Source organism: Epinephelus lanceolatus, chromosome 12 (assembly GCF_041903045.1).
Source record: "Epinephelus lanceolatus isolate andai-2023 chromosome 12, ASM4190304v1, whole genome shotgun sequence".
Taxonomy (NCBI): Eukaryota; Metazoa; Chordata; class Actinopteri; order Perciformes; family Serranidae; genus Epinephelus; species Epinephelus lanceolatus.
The window spans coordinates 25613371-25631502 of record NC_135745.1 but is presented as its reverse complement, the minus strand read 5'-3'; the positions used below and the strand labels follow the sequence as shown (position 1 = coordinate 25631502).

Sequence of the window (18132 nt, the reverse complement as noted above, 5' to 3'; positions counted from 1 at the left end):
TGATTTCCCAGTGACACTTACAAATGTTTGCTTAACTGTGCTTGGATGTTGTTTTTGAGGCTCTGGCGGCTTTCAGTTGCCTCTTTGTCTTTAACGTTACTCGGCTCAGCTTTCTCTCGCACGCATCTTTCATACTTTTCCCTGTGCTGTCTCACGTGCTGATATAGATTGGTCTTGTTGCAGCGGGACGTGGCACTTTTTAACATTTACACAGCACGTCTTTCTGTTCAACGTTGCCGTGCCTGAATCCAATGTATCGCCGACATTGTGTTTTTTTCGCCACCAACTTAGCCTGCTCATGGTCGTGCTCATGCTCTTCTTCAGCGTCTATGTTGGTCACTGCTGCACGCCGGCTGGTTACCTGACCATACGTGCTGCACACACCAGGATAGCTTGTGGGCGTAATTTCAACAAACTCCACACACTACAGGAGAGGTAGTCACATTCACAGGCGCACATGTTAACATTTATTTACATTAAATCGCAAATCGCAGCCCTTTATGCGGTTATGTAATCGCACAGCCTGACATCGCGATTGCGATTAGATTTATCGTGCAGCACTAACAAAAACAACTGTCAGACAGGGTAAAATGATGAAGTGATGACATTTCACATTCAAAAGATCAAAGGTCAACTTCATTGTGACATCATAACGTTCTGTAAAAACACTTTTCTGGCCATAATTCAGCATCACACGGCAGGAACAGAAGGTGAGACATTTGGTCAGATACTGAATTGATGACACTGATCTTGAAACTGTGCCAACTGTTTAGGTCTTCTGTGCTGCCTGGTTGAAGATGTGTGCGAAGCTTCCGTGTTTTAGAATGTGTAGCTTTGCAGCAACATTAATATTTGAAGCATTGTCTACTGTCATGGCTACATATGAGTCTGGACAAACGCATGTGAACTAAGACAGCAACTTGACTGGTTTGCTGAGGCATACAACCTCAAGGCAGTAATTCTAGTTATATTCATGCAGTTTTCTAACCTACATAGCTGCTGTTGTAAAGATAAATTTCCCACCACTGAAAGTTCAAAAAGCTGTGTTGCACTGTTGATAACAAGACATTCTCTCAGATATTGCACTGTGCCTCATTAGTGCAACACTTTCACTCTCAGCTTTTATGCTTCAGTGTCAAAGTCCTCCTCGTCTCATAATCACAAACATCTTTGTGCTGTTAGGTTCTTATCATGGCTCTGCACTTGCTTGTGTATTTCACATAATTGCTAAATCATTAAAAAAAAGAGCAAGCATCACCAAGGCAACGGCTCAGTTTCTCCCAGGCCAAATCTGTCCCCCAGTGTCCCGTCACATTAGTCTGTTTTATGAGTGACAGACTGATGTGTTCAACCATGCTGAACACTTATAATTAGGTAAAGCAACTCTTCAGGGGTACCTGGCCGGGTCACGACGGGGGCGAATTACATCAAATTGAATCTGGTGTCCCGTACGGCTTGTCGACAACAGTTGTAGGACTAGTAAAGAACAAAGTGCAGTGCTAAAAGGCCAATTAATTCTCTGTGACCTCCAACCATGGCCCAAAGCTATTAGCAAGAGGCTTACAGCGAGAGGCCAGTTTATATGTTTACACTTCATTTCCCCAAAAATGTTCATTATTTAATTGGCAGGAAACAGTGAGTCAAATGAAATGTGGTGATTTGGTCCCCGTGGCTGCCGAATGCTGTGCTTTAATTTCCCTCAATTAAGCTGAGCTGATATCAAAGCTCAGCACTCACATGAGTGTGTTTGCATTCGTACACACTGTATATGTGTCTGGATTGTATCTGCCCCCTGCCTCTGTCTGCACTTGTGTATTTCTCTGTGCATGACTGCCCGGCGTGTTTGCTATCAGTTTATCATGGCCAGGAGAGAACTGTGTGTCTGGCTGCGTGTCAAAAGCAGCGAAAGCAGAACCGCAGTGAATGCAGCAGTTCCACCGCTTGGTTTTGAGGCGATGAAAACCACCGCTGCCGTGACAGCCCATAAAACCAGCAGGGGGCCATTTTCCCCTTTAGAGGGGTTGGAAATGTTGTCACTGTAATGGGCAGTTTTTGAGAACACTTAGTCCTGACCAGCACTGTCATCATTCAGACTTTGGGCTGGGAGAGGAAGGAAAGGGAAGAAAACGGGAATGTGCAGGAGCACGATACTACAATGAGGCTATGACACAGACTGTCAGACGGAAAACTGAGGCGAGCGAGCCATTAATGAGAGAATATTATATCTGCCTCTGGAGATAACTGGCTGCAGCTGCCATCCTATTACCATGCAATGTCAGGGAGAGATAGGCTCTATATAGATGTTACTAGACAAAGGTAGGCTGTAGTTGTCAGCCAGAAGTGATAAAACCCTCCCTGCAGGCATCTATTACCCACTTGGCTTTTTCCTGCCAAAAATTATGAGGAAATAAACATAAAGGCATGATAATATAAACGGCCCCTGTTCAGATTTGGGGCTAATTAAAATGCATCCTGGGTGACCTTATCACAAGTGGGCAGCTCTAAAAATAGGTGTGAGTGCACCAAAAATGAAATAAGGACACACTGTGATGTAGATGCTCAGTGCTGATAACTACGTGTGCTAATACTGTCGCATGACAAGCTACCAAATGGAGTCTATACCTAAAATGAAGAAGAAGAACCCAAATTCTGTGTCTCTCTTTACTGTGATTTCATATTGTTACATCAGGGATTTATTTCCAGCTATGTCATCCTGATTTCTGTTTTTTCTTTAGCCCGTATGCAAATATCTACTGCTGTCCTCTTCTATAGCTCTGAGGCTGAAAGTAAATATGTATTTTTAGCCATGCTAACATAGCTGTAGGCTCAAGGTATAGCTCTAGGAGTGGCAATCTCCGTCTGTCGGTCTGTCTACAACTTTGGCACAGACTGAAATATCTAAACAACTGTTGGATGGTTGGTCATGACTTCTTGTACAGACATTCATGGTCCCCAGATGATTAAGTTACTTGTCTTTAGTAATCCCCTGACTTTTCCTCTCATGAAAGTATAAGTTTTTAGTGAAATGTCTCGACAACAAATGGACTGATTGCTATGAAATTCTTTACAGACATTCATGATTTCCAGAACATGAATCGTAATGACTTTTGTTGATGCACCAACTTCCTCCTCAATGATGTTATACTGTTGTACAGATCGTGTCCCCCCCAAGGATAAACTGTAATCAGTGGTGTTGGTGATCACTTCTAATCTAGTGCTGTCATCCGATGAAAATTTTAATTTGTCCAAAAGGTTGGTTTATGACAAAACACTTGTATAACTCATCAGTCTCAGCTTTGGTTTGTGTTTTGTGCTAATTAGCAAATGTTAGCATGCTAGTTCGGTAAACTAACATGGTGATTGTTAGGCTTGGGTGGTGGTAGGGTTTACCAGGGTATTAAAAAATCGAAATCGTTATGATTTTCACACCGTCAAAAATACGGACACTCATCTTTCTGTTAACCTCATACTGGCTGTACTGAGGATGTTTTGCATGTAGTGTGCAGCACATGCCACCAGAGGTCAGTGTAGTGCAAGAGGCAGCTCAGCTGACGAGTGGTGGAGATAAAGGTAACAGGACTGACAGTAAACAGCCGGCCTGTGTCGTGCCTGCAACAGCAGAGAGAGCAGAGAGACCTCATGGAAAAGGGCTTATTTTCACATCTAATTCAGTAAATTAGACACCGCCCAAGCTTAGAATTGTGGTAAACATTACACTTGCTCAATAATTACATAATTGCAATAATTACATTCTTCTTCATCCAGGAGGCGTGCTTTGTGTGTTTCATGTGGAAAGAAATTCTTTGTAGCATAGGTCAACATGTCACAGGAGACACAGGACCTTGTTTCTGATTGACCATTCACTGCTAAAAGTTAGTTTGGCCACTTTTTGGCGCAGAATCAATCAGCTGCAGGTCAAAGTGGCCACCACAGCTTTCCAATGCCATTACATAGCAGCTTGCAGAGAGTTGCAATTTTCCTCTGCTTGGTGTGTTTTAGCATTAGAGTGCTTTAGCTGCAGCATTTCAGCATAACTGTTATTAGCATGTTAGCATGCTGATGTTTGCATTTAGCTCAGAGAATTACTTTGCCTAAGTACAGCCTCACTGAGCTACTGTCATGGCTGAAGATGTCTTGCTGTAGCCAGTAGTAGTCACAGCTTCCCTAGTCGGACTCACAGGATGTAGACTGTTGGTACTAGCCTGCTATTGACTGCCTATTTCAGATGGAATACTCCTCCTGTTCCACTATCTAAGTGTTATTGTCGAAAGTAGAAACAACCTGTGAGCTAGCAACCTCCACGCTAGAGCGTCTTTTAATGTTTTCTTTCCAAGGGATTTATCCATTTTAATGCCAGGGCTCACCTCCTACACGTGTAAGTTCCCTCCTGACACTATCTTGACACCATCACTGCATCCTGGGCTTCACGTTGCCCAAGATGATTGCGATTGGTTTAAGCAAAGAGAAACAATCCAGAGCAGTTTTTTTTCCCTTAGAGTGAAATTATTATGAGTTCAGCCAGACATTTCTCCAGTGCAGGCACAGCACTAAACAAAGTGTGGAGATAGGTCTGGCCATGCGAGACTACAGTTTCCGGCCTGATAAAATCAAATGGGAGTGGGGAATGAAAAATCTCATCGCAATGGATCACATGAGATGCATTTGAAATGCATTCTGCTGCCAGGTGAGACCTGCAATCCATAGCTGCCCCCATTATGGACACATTGCAGGTTAGAAAAAAATACCAGATATTAATGCTTAACATTTTTCTGTTGTGTTCTGTGGGTTAAACTGGATTTCAGTTGCAAAGTGTATTTAGGGAACTCAGTAACTGATCCTTTATTGTTTTGTGTTCAGTGGCTAAATCAAGGGTAAGAAATCTGTCTGATTTAACTTTGTTCAAGGTTGTTTATCACCCCTTAGAGGAAATGACTGCACTGCTAGTCTTTTAGTGTGTGTGCACTCATGTGTGTCTGTTTAGTTCTGCCGCCTGTGTAAAAGTCGACGGCTTGCTGTTTAAAGAGGTGCCATATGCTAAGGTACGTCTGATCTATATTTGCAAGAAGAAGATAATACGGAGCGTACGACTTAATGATGCATACAGACACTGATCAATACAGCAACTATTCAGCAGTTTTTAATGAAGGATTATTGTGCCCGCACTCTTGTTAGAGGAGGATATTGAGCTGTTTCACACAAGCTTTGTTGTGTTATTTATCTGTGTTAAAAGATGACATTTAGAGTATCGACTACAGTGATACAAATATGCAGCAGCACATTAAGCTGCAGTGCCTTTTGACACCATGGTGAAGCCTCGGTGTTATTACTGTAGAGGAACGTCTACAGTGTCGCCTGACACACAGCATTTCTCAGCATGGTCAACTATCTTACCCAGCACACGAACATTTCAGTGCTGTGCTGAAAAAACAAACCAATGTCTCAGGCTTATCGCCATCCTCTCTCTTTACTCTCTTTATTTCCCTCTTTTGCAGCAGTATGATGCTGTATTTTTTGGGTTTAATTATTGACACACGTGAAGGTAGAGCCAGTATTTCTTATTTCTAATTCAGTCTAAATCCAGAGCATGTTCGCTCAGAATGTCTTTGGAGATTAATTCCACCGGCTAAAGGCTACATTTACTTTATAATGCTATTACTACACTACTTGCCTGCGAAAGTTTAATCATACACTCATAGAAATAAGGGTTCAAAGAGAGTTCTTCCTGATGTGCTGAGGTTCTACCAAAATTCATTGGCTTCTGAAGAACCCATTTTTGAAGAAAGGCTTCTTTAAGCATTCTTTCTCTCTCCATTAATAACCCTTTTCAATCAAAGAACCCTTTAAGAAGAAAGAGGATCATGAAAAGCATGGGTGTTAAAAGATCCTCGCCCTTAAATATTCAAATGTTTACTCAGGATGCATGATGATATCGGCACGTCATTGGTATCAGCCAATATTGGCTTTAAAATGAAATACTGGAATCTGCCAACATGTTTTATCTTAATTTGCTCAATGAATGAATATTACGTACATTGAAAAGCATTGTATATTATGTCTCCATCTGCTGGTACTCAATAAGAGTATAAATGCATAATATGATGTTAATTCCACTACAGAAGAGACTTGATGATCACTAAAATTAGGTAGGGGGAAAAAAAGCGGATATACCGCTATTGGTTTATATACCGTCAAATGGGTTGTTACAGTACATATCAGATATCGGCAAGAAATCAAATATCGTCCAATATCCTCACTAATGTTAACCCATGTTTCAAATGGTATTTTCAAATGTAGAGGTATCTGGAATCTCCTTGATCAGTTCATTTTATGTGTGTTCTGCCATTGTTGATATCTTTACCATCATTTCATGCCATACAATACCATGTGGTCTGCTGAAATTTGTCTTTTGTATAGGTAACGAGTACTTTTTATTTTGTATTTGGTTCTAATTTGGAACCAAAATCTGGTTCCCAACCTTACTGCACCATTGAAATAACAAGTAGTGATTTCATGAAAACCTAAAACGTGGTTGTGAAGTATGAGTGTTTAGGAGCCTCATGAGGCCTAAGACTGCTAGACGTGGTTCCTTTGGCCCCAGGCTAACCTGTAAGTCTAAAACCATAATTAGTGGGGGAGAGAGATCTATGAGTAATGTAGTCAATTATTATTTTAGAGCCCCCCTGGGTGGGTTCTAGCTGAAACCCATCCATCCATTATCTGTAACCACTTTTTCTAGTTGGGGTCATGGGGGGGTGGAGCCTATCCCAGCTGACACTGGGTGAGAGGTGGGGTACACCCTGGACAGGTCGCCGGACTATCACAGGCTGACACATAGAGACAGATGACTATTCACGCTCACAGCATGCTTACAGTCTAAGGTAACCAATTTACCGAACCTGCATGTCTTTGGACTGGAGAAAGCCCACACTGACTGGGGAGAACATGCAAACTCCACCAGAAGGACCCCAGCCAGCCTGAAACCCTCTTGCTATGAGGCAACGGCGCTAACCACTGCGTTGCCATGCCACCCTGAATGAAACCTTTGGAATTTAAAAGGGTTTTCAACAGAACCCCTTGGGTGGGTTCTTGTTAGCACCCTTAGAAAGTCAAAAGGATCTGGACTGTACTCCCAGAGAGGCTTCTGGGATGAACCTTTAGACCAAGTGTCATGGTGAAACCTTTTACAGATGGTTTTAAGTATAACCCTAAATATTGGGTTCTAGGTAACACCTTCTGACAGGGTTCTAGGTGGAACCCTTTTAAAAGGTTCAACTGGGGTTCTTCTGCATTGACGAGCCATTGCCCCTTTATTTCTAAGAGTGTGTAAGAGGGACTTTGCATATAGGATCTGTGCAGCTCCTGGACAAGAGCAGTTCTCTAATAAGAGATAATGACTTGGACTCCTCTTCTGGCCCTTTATTGTCAAAGCTTATTTGACTGGCCATTATCGAAGCACATCCCAGTTAGTATTGATTGAGTTACACCTACCGATAATGTATTCCTCTTTTAAACTCTCCTGAGCTGCAAGTTCACACTTTTTCCTGAGCATTTCATATTATTTGCCTTGTGTGCAGGGAAGAGCCCTTACCTGCTATTCACCAACCGGCATGAGATCCGACGTATCGACCTGGTGAAGAGGGACTACAGCCAGGTGGTGTCCACCCAGAAGAACGCTGTAGCTCTGGACCTGGATGTGGCCAACAACCGCATCTTCTGGTGTGATCGCTTTCACCGGAAAATCTACAGGTAAACGTTTAGAGCAGAGTCCTGGGTTACAATTACAAACCAGATTTCATTTTACAAACATTGTCATAGATCAGAAACTTGATCTTAGCTTTGAAAATCAAACCTTTGCAAACATTTTTGAATTAAGGTTTATGTTTTAGATCAGGATACTAATCCTAGATTTGAAGCCTAATTGTAAATCGTTAACATTAAAGGCACCCAGTGGAGTTTTTTTGTGAGCATGTAAGCATGTTTACTGATACTGTTTCTCGCCAAAACAGAATTTGCGAATTCTTCAGGATTAATTAAACATGTTGAGTGTATTTCAGTTGCAAAGCCATTTTTTGTTGCTTGCTAGCAGTCTACTTCTTTCCTGTCTTTTTTGGTGCATTGCAACATTTCTTGGCACATTATTGACAGACACCAAGTGTTGATCACTAGTCTGACATCACCCGACCAAATGGCAAATGCAGTGGAATTTTTCTGGAACCTCTCAGTCCATTTTCAGTTGCCAAGGTTTGTTATCAATGGGTCATCAACATGTCACACAGCAACCAGTGACCAAGTCCGCCCGTTGTAGATCACAGCACAGTTGCACCAGCCAATCACAGCACAATAATGCCAGAGCGACGAAAAATGTGAACAGACTAGAGCTTGCAGAGATGATCTGATATGTTATGAGTTGGTACATTCAGCTTTTGCCAAATCCTTTCAGAAGTACAGCAAACACATCTCTCTTCTCAAGAAAAGCTATATAGGCAGTTGATCATTCCTCAGCTGCAGCCATCTTGGTTGTTCTACAAAATGCCTCAATGGCACTCCACTTTACAGTCTTGGTCTCAAACACACCCCATATTAATTAAAATGGTTATGATTTGCCTGGTACATCTCAGACTGCTCGAAATCTGTCCAAAACGGAGAGAGACCAGATGCATCTGCCAGAGCAAATAAAACATGATGAGCTCCCAGATTCGTCTGGTTCCCAGGCAAGTTGTTGAGTGGAATAGTGTGTAACCACACTCAAGTCAGTGTGTCATCTGTTTGTGTGCAGAAGATACTAAAAATACAAGGACCCAGAATTAAAAACATTCCTCCTCAGTGATCCAAGGGGTATTTTTTGATTTAGATCACAAACCTGAACTCAGATTAAAACCTGAGTTTAGGTTAGAGACAGAGGCTACGTATAGAAATTGAGGCTTTACTTATGTTCTGTTTTACTCTGACTAGTAAAGTTTAGGAACACAACTGACCTCACTTTGGACTCCTGAGAAATGCATGCTTTATTTCAGTTGAACTTTCTGTGATATTTGAATCCAGAAAATTGTAGGGTGCTTTCAGTCCTAGAATTCACTCTGGTCTGAATCAGGGACTGATTTTGTTACAAAGTTGCATAATTGCCTAGAGTTGGTTCGTGTTCTCACGGCAGCATTTACAGGCGGACCAGATAAAATGCCTTGTGAGAGAAAGCTGCTCTTGATTGGTCAGAATTTCCATGCGTGAAAAATCCAGGAAGTAAACAAAACGTTGAAGAAGAGTACACTTGTAAGATAAATGTGACACTTTCTAATGTCACAATGGAGGGACAACTACGCAGGTTGATTTTAGCGCTGCTCATCGTGGACTATATTGCTGTCATTGTTCATTTTAGTCAAACCATACAGTTTGAAAACGAGGCGCGGCTCCAACTAGAAAACAATGTTTTGATGCATTGGATGTGCTGAATGTGCATATTAAGGCAGTACAGGAGGAGGTGCACATTAATAATCCTCCAGGACTGTAACATGCTCATGTTTAACCCAAACAATGTGCCATGTGACTGCAGTTGGTTCAGATCCAGGTCGGAACACGTTCTCACCACAAACGAACTGCACCAGAGTTTGTTTTTTGTCCAATTGTTCTGCTGCACACCCAAGCTGTGTTCACACCTGCCCAAATGAACCACACTTAGGGGGCAAATGAACGTGGGTTCAATTGAACTGAACCAAACAGGGCAGGTGTGAAAGCACCCAATGCCCCACACGTTTTGTCTACTAAGTTTTCATAATCTTTAATGTATACTTTGCATTTTTACATCCGCCAAGGAGGTTATGTTTTCGTCTGTTTGTCTGCAAAATAACTCGAAAAGTTCTGAACGGATTTTGATGAAATTTTCAGGAAAGGTTGATAATGGGACAAGGAACACATGATACAATTTTGGTGGTGATCGGTTGAAGCGAAGTAGATAAAATAATAAAATGGCAGGAAATCCAAGCTGCTTGGCGGAGGTCTGCGCTCTCCGAGTGCTCTAGTTTTATACTGCAATGGCCTTACCTCTCATTCTAACTAGGAAGGTATGTTTTATAGTTTTTGATATATTCCTGTTTTTTTCAAAAATAAACCACTGGAACATGAGAAGGTTTCAGCTATTTTTACAACTTCTGATTAACAAACAACTAAATGTGACATTACAGACACTTGATATGCCAAATCGTATATTACACCCTGACACAATTTGATGTGCCTGTATTTTATGTACTGAGCATCTACTCGTTAAGTCTTTTGATGTTTTTAATATTTAATCATCTCTGTTGATGGCTCAGGCCTGCTATTACCTTAGATTAATTCCACCCTTCCTATTGTTATCTCAACTACATTTTCTCCCCAGAGTGTATTCTAATTGGAGCACTGTGTTCTCTTTATAAAATGGATGTTAAGAGAAAAGATCTCTGGGGACACTAAAATTGAAATTCCTGTTTGAGAGCAGGGCTGCCTGGCCCTCACCTCACACCTCTGCCGGGGCCAAATCATTAGCGAGGAGGGCAACCCCTGTGTTAAACCTTGTCTATTCTGATAAGTGGTCCAGCTAAGAAGGACGCTAACCCCCGGATGAACCTGCTCAGCGCATGGCCCAAGGCTACAGCTCGCACACCAGTCCCATTCTCCCCTCTGCAGTCACTTGACAGCACAGTGGAGATTGGAGAGTCATGATAATATACAGTCTTTAGGCTATTCATGTGTCTTGTCACTGTCCTTAATGTGCTCCTTAGACTGTATAAAATAACAGATGTAGCCACTGTGACATCACTCATCAGTTTGTGGACTCATGTTTTAAAGCCTTGAGTTTGGTCTTTGGGCCATCGTCATCTCGAACTTTGATGCCAGAAGTGACCATATTTAGTCAAGAGGTTGGTAATAACTGTTACACCAGTGGTTCCCAACCAGTGGGTCATGGTCTAAAAGTGGGTTGCGGGTCCACTCTGAATGGACCGCAAGTGACTCTCAAACTTTATTTTGAAGTACAGTGAATTTCCGGCACAGAGCTTTCATTTTGAAGTGCCATTTCCTGCTGTAGAGAGAGTGACTAACGGACATATATTTGACAGAGACAGCAAACTAGCTTGTAGACATGGCCAAATGAAAATATGATGCTGAATTTATTAAACAGTGTGGACCTTGAACTAATGACTAAGGAGAAATTTGGACCCGGTGACTGAACCAGTTTGGGAACCACTGCATTACGCTAGCTGCTAGCTTTGTTAGCATTTACAGCTATAGTTAATGCATTGAGACATTTCTTGGCACATTACTGACAGACACCAACTGTTGATCAGTGACTGTTGATCTGTTGATCAGACATCACCAGACAAAAACCCAAATTCAAAGTGTGGAACTTCACATTTCATGTTCAATTGCCAAGGAGCGCTATCAATGTTGTAATGCTAATTTTTGCTAGTAAAAAACAGGCTTAAAACCACTAAAACCAAAATGTACTTACCACAAAAACTGATCATCTGACTCCCTACAGGGTTTTTTAGTACAACCAAATGCTGAACAAAACTTTGTTAGATAACAGAAACATTACAGGTAACTTTCATGAACTGAAACCACACTGAAATAGCGACAGCCACGACTACACCTATACCAGGGGATGGCAACTTTTACTATTAAAAGAGTCGTTATTGGCCAAGAATAAAGAAGAAAAATCTGTCTGGAGCTGCAAAACATATTTGAATGAAGCTAACTGCCTATTAAGTCTAAATTAGCTTATCAACATTATGAATAGGTCTAAATGACTATTCATTAAAATCGTTTACTACAAGATGGGCTTTTTATAATTATTTAGTACTTTAAATTTGCAGCGTTGGTGCTGAAAGCAAATTAATCTGTCCACACATAATTAATCCTCTATTTTCCTTATGACTTTTACCTTTTTTAGATATGGAATTCATAGTTAGATTTGAAGCCAGCCTCAAGTAGCCATTCAAGGAACTGCAATTTGTGGCACCTCCGCGTTGGCTTCATTTTTCAGTCCTGGAGGTTGCTACTTGACGTGCTCATCCACTCACAATTTAACAAAAATAACGTGCCAAAAATATTATTTAGCAACATAAAAGCTATTTAATTGTGTTATCATTTGTTTTTTAATTAAGCCATTGTAGCTCAGGTGGTAGAGCGTGTCTTCCACTAATCGAATGAGGCAGTTTGAATCCTAAATTGCTCCAGCTGGCTGTGCCATTGCTGTGTAAATGTGTGTGTATGTTTAACTGAATAGCAGGTGGCACCTTGTTTTATAGCCTCGCCTGCCAGTGTATGAATGTACGTGTGAATGGGTGAAGGTGACATCTAGTGTTAAAGCTCTTTGAGTGGGTGAAAGACTAGAGATGTGTTGTACAAATGCAAGCCCATTTACAAAGTAAATTCAACTCGTGGTTATTACTAGATTTACTCTCTGTGATTGCAGTTGCTGTTCCATAGTTTCAGTGACAGTTTAACTACTTTTTTGGGAAAAGTTGATAAAATGCTTTAGTTTGTGGTGAAATAACTAAGTCAGTATTTTATAAAGATAAATCGTATTGTAGACAAGGGAAGAATAGTGTGTATAGACTCATTACCACAAAATAGGGCCCCACCAGGCAGTCAGCATTCCTCCACTACACATTGATTTTGCAATAATGGCTGGCTTGCTGTAGACGATGACTAACATATTCTCCTCCCCTCAAAATACTCCCTCTCTCCTTTCGTCGCCCTCCCCCCTGCTTCCCCTGCAGTGCCTTCATCCATGAGGCTAGTGACCCCTCCCAGCAGGTGCCGCTGCTGGATTCTCTCCTGCACACCCCCGTGGGTTTGGCTCTGGACTGGCTCCAACACAATCTGTACTGGACCGACTCTGGAGACAAATCCATCTCTGTGGCCTCAGTGGACGCCACCAAGAGACGTGTCCTCATCAACACAGACCTGAGTGAACCCCGGGCCATAGCGTTGGATCCCCATCACGGGTAAGGAAGAGATGTGTTTCTTGGTCCAGGAAGCATTGACCACATTACATAATACCCAATACTAGTCCATACCCATTGAGTGCACAGTTGCCCATGTACAGTTTCACATGGTGTGTGTTTGGGATACAGGTCATAGGAAATTGCAGATTAAATAGTCAACTGAACCCATTAAGAAGAGCAATGTATTCAGACAGAGTTTTTGAAAAACGTGGGACAGACAGAATGACACACTGACAGTTTCCGTGATTATGTACAGCATACCATACCATGACTTAGTCATACCAAAAAGTAGCAAAAAACAACAACATTGGGCCACAGGGGGAGCCACAGCGATTTTCGCATTTTAGCCATTTTTAAGCATTTTTCTGTTGTTATAGCGCCACCCAGTTGCCAATTAGAGTTAAATTTCTCCAGTCACCTTGAGGCATCCTGTTCTACATATCTACCAAGTTTAGTAAAAATCGATATGGCGGTTAGGCCTAGATAAGAAATTAGCTCTCTAGCGCCCCCATTTTGTTTGATGGGGTCAATAATGGAGGGGTCCCCTCAGATTATGTGTGGTCATATGCCTGCAAAGTTGTGTGGTGATCAGTGAAACCCTTGAGATGTTATATACCTTAATGTGATGAGCCACGCCCTCCGCAATATTCATTGCCTTATAGAAACTCAGTTTTAGTAAGTTTTCCAACTTTTGCCAAGAGGGAACTTTAGATATTGGTCCCTAGATTATGTTCACAGAGTTTCATGCAGATCGGTCAAACTTCTTAGGAAGAGATCGATTTTAAGTGTTTTTCAAAAAATTCAAAATGGCGGAAAATCTGTATAACCAGAAGTTATGGGTTCTTGAGGCAAATTTGTTCCTCATGAGGAGAGGCACCTCTGTGCAAAGTTTCATGTCTCTACGACATACGGGGCATGAGATATGCCCATTCAAAGTTTGCCATTTCAATCGGTTGCTATAGCGCCCCCCTTTGGCCAATTGATGTAATATTGCTTCATTCGCATCCTCCCATGACCCTCTACCACTGTGCCAAATTTCACATGGATTGACCAAGTCAGTGAGGAGAAAAACATGGAACAGAGACACAGACAGAGTTTTCGTCATTATATAGTAAGATTCCTATTATTTTTATTATTATTATTATTGTTATTGTTATTGTTATTTATCGCTGTCTCTTGTATTTTTTGTACTTAAGTTTTTTAAGTTTAAATTTGAAATCTTTAATCTGACTTTCTCCTTGACTGCTGTAACACTGGAATTTCTCAATTATGGGATCAATAAAGGTGTATCTTATCTTATCTTATATTATCTTATCTTATCTGATACAAATGATCAATAATTATGGTTGTTTAACAGTCTTTATTGATTGTTATTATAATGCTAGCATCCACTGACCTACAGAATTTTTAATATATGCAAATCACTAAACTGTATGCTATGAATTTACATAATAATTTACAGTATGTCAGCATAAAATAGTGTCAGACTGAGTTTATACTCCTCTACATCTCTCTGAATGTGCTAGCAGACATACTGATCTATTTTTCCACTGTTCTAAAATATTAAAGATGATGGTCAGTGACCCCAGATAAAGATTTGTTAAGTGATTTCAGCACGGGACCCAGAAAATGAATAAACATAATCCTCTTCTGGGAGCACATCTAATGAGAAACATAAGAGAACTCTTGTTGCTGTATGTGTGAATCCAGAGGAACAAGCCAGTGACCCATTTAGCATCCTGACTCAATAGTTTTTTAGAAATTCTGTCCCAGATGATCGCTCCTAATCTGGGAAGCTCCATGAATCTGTGCCAGCGTGTGCTTCTGTAGCCTTTGTGTTCTGGCGATCCAAACCCTGATGAAAACAGACACAAAAATAAACTAAAACAAACAGGCGCATGGCCCAAACCGAAGCAATCACACAGCGAGGTTTTCTGCACATTACAGATCCAATCATAGCGGCCCAACAGGAATTCGGCACACACAGATTTCTTGCTCTGACTCCAAATGACAGTTTTGTATTTGCAAGAAAATTCACTTGATGTCAGTAATAAATATTTACATAGAAATGGCGACGTAAATCATAGAGTCTTTTGCTGCCATGATTGCTGACTGATATTGCCCAATAACCATTCAAACTATACAGAACTTGTGCAGCAACAGCTTTTTAAGTGTAAGACAAATCACCGCCAACAGTTTTAGTACCACTGATGATGTACAAACATGCGGTCTCTAATTATGATTTAATGAGCTGTTAAAGATTTGTCTTGAATACATCTGGAAGGTGAAAGTATCAGTCAACGGCAGTACTACTGGGGACTGAAAATGAAATGTCCTCAGAGGTAGCAACGAAGTCAGCGCTCTTCACTTTCACTTTGCTCTCAGGAGTAAGATCATTACAATACGTCAAGTTGTCCCGTCTGCTCAGGGAAGATGTCTGCGACAGGTGCAGGCAGCTGCAGACCCAGGGTGAGATGACAATGTGTTTACATGGAATCTCTCAGATGGTAGACCCCAGATGGACCTCCTTCTGGAGGGCATGTGAAAAACAAACAGTCCGACAGAATGGCAGCATTGTAAAACAAAACATGCTTGGCCATATGTTGAGACGGTGACGCCATATTGTTTGCAAACAATAGAATAAGATATTAATTCATTCATTCTTTTTCCATAGCTGCTTATCCTGTCAGGGGTCACAGGGGGACTGGGGCCCATCCCAGGTGACATTGGGCGAGAGGCGGGGTACACCCTGGACAGGTCACCAGACTATCACAGGGCTGACACATAGAGACAGACAACCATTCACACTCACATTCCCACCTACGGACAATTTAGAGTCACCAATTAACCTGCATGTGTTTGGACTGTGGGAGGAAGCTGGAGTACCCAGAGAAAACCCACGCTGACACAGGGGAAAACATGCAAACTCCAAACAGAAGGGCTTCCCCACCCCGGGGTTCGAACCAGAAACCCTCTTGCTATGAGGTGACTATGCTAACCACTGCAACACCATGCCGCTTTATTGTGTTTATAATTGTATGTATTTATTGTAGTAATTGTCCAGATCGCCTGAGTTTTTTGCCTTGTGTGAAGGAGCTGCATAACATCCAGTTTACATTCTGTTACGGACAGCAAAAGTTATAACATTTTAACTTTGAACATCAACTGTTTTGTATCAAACTTATCCCTAACCCTGACCACCAACAGGGGGGCACTACACCTTAACAGGAGGGAAACCCTAATCAATAGGGGAACACATTTTGACACCTCGGCCTCACCTCATTTTACTGTCCTGCTCTTGTTCACTGAAATGATGTTGAGTTTGCTGTCTACTGTCTGCCTGATTCCATGTGAACGTATCATGACAGCACAGGGCTGTAAAGCCAATTTTACACGGTTGGAAATGTGGAATGTGGATTCATCATGTCCTTGGGACCCAAAAAAACATTTTCCCCATAAACTTACTTTGTGAAAGAGACATCTTTAAATCAATAGCTTCACAACCCCCACAAAATGACTCATTTAACTATCAGGATTTGATCCATTCAGTTCGGTAACATTTAGAAAGTCTAGAAAAGCTGCACAATTTAATTGTTTTATACCCATTCAAGTTAGCAGAGCATGATACCGGAAGTTAGCCACTTGGCTGCCGAAAGTCTCTAGCGTGCTTGCTCTACGGGCCCCATGACATGGAAGATCTGGGAATTTTCATACTGCGAAAAAAAGTGGTCTTCATGCGCTACTGAGCACCTTTCATAGGCATGACCAGGGGCCTGCCTCCAATTCTGTATGCAGTTCTCTTTATACGTCCATGGGTCAGGCTCATAACATTATCCTCAGCCTTCTGCATAGAAGTGATGAATTTACAGCGCACAGCAGCAGTCTTTGGCTTTTTGTTTGATATCTACTGTCAGCAAAAGTTGAACATTTCCCACCTGTCGTCAGCATAGTTAGCGTGCATTAGCTCAGAGGACTAACTTTGCTTGTTTACCATTATGTGAACATTGCTGTCACCCTGAAAATCCCACTGAACCCTTTTCAGAAATCTGGCAGCTCAAGAGAGTGTTGCTTGATGGTCTATATGGACAAATAAGGGAACAAATAGTCAAATATTTGTACTGAGCAGCAAAATCTACAAAGTTCTGAGTCGTGTTCGGCCCTAATTAATGGACATGTCTCCCTTTCTATGTCACTTTCAAAACCTCAGTTCCATACATTTCAAAGGTGCTATTCCCAAACACCTAATCAGAGACAGTATTGCATCTGCTGTTAAGTCTGCACCAAAAGATAATGTTTTCAGCTGCCTCTGGAAAAGCTGACATTCCCCTTTTTTCTGCAGTCATATATAGAATTGTACTACAACAGGATGTGTATTGCATAGGCAGTTTTTAACACTGTCACCTTGCCAGTGCATAAAATGTCAGTGCAGTCCTCGTAATAAATACAGAAGAATGCTATCTGACTTGTTGGTACCTAAAAAACTGGCATGAAGTTAGTAAATCAGCCCCCCTGCTGTCTGGAAGAAGTTTCTTTGTTCTTGTTCCAGACAAACTAATTGATGGGAACTTGTCTCAGTGTGAAACAACACAACTGGGTCTCTTAGCACAACGTTACCAGACTAATTACTGCAAAATAAATGATGGGAAAAAGAGAAGCTGACTTATTACAGTATGAACACGGTATGAGATTGTTACTTTCACATGTCTTGCCAAACAGCAGCACTACACCAACACTCCATAATAACACAATAAGTGTCTTTACTTTGTTCCATCCAGCTTCATGTACTGGTCAGACTGGGGCACGCGAGCCAAGATAGAGAAGGCCGGGATGAATGGAGTGGACCGACAGGTGCTGGTGGCTGATAACATTGAATGGCCCAATGGCATCACTCTAGGTGAGTGGAGATAAGCTGTCTTTTATTTCTTGCCCTCACATTATATATTACACCTAGGGCTGGGCAATATGGAGAAAATCAATGCACAATGTTTTTGACCGAATGCCTCAATATAGGTATTGCGACACTATGTAGAGCTGACTTTTGGTGCTTTTACAAAATATTTACACAGTGATGATGGATGAATAATCATCAGTAAGTGGGTAAAGACAAATAATAGAACAGCTGGAACAGTGTGGTAATTCTACTGTAATGCAG

At 41.5% G+C, this 18132-nt stretch overlaps 1 protein-coding gene across 3 annotated transcripts in view; it reads left to right on the top strand.

Annotated features, from left to right (window-relative positions):
• Nucleotides 1–18132, top strand: part of LOC117272206 (low-density lipoprotein receptor-related protein 8-like) — a 195592-nt gene that overhangs the window by 156251 nt on the left and 21209 nt on the right. For all 3 annotated transcript variants that reach the window (XM_033650997.2, XM_033650998.2, XM_033650996.2), the window contains exons 10-12: nucleotides 7575–7746; nucleotides 12753–12980; nucleotides 17756–17874. In XM_033650997.2, the coding sequence (XP_033506888.1) occupies nucleotides 7575–7746; nucleotides 12753–12980; nucleotides 17756–17874 (519 nt within the window). The remainder of the gene's footprint in view (nucleotides 1–7574; nucleotides 7747–12752; nucleotides 12981–17755; nucleotides 17875–18132) is intronic.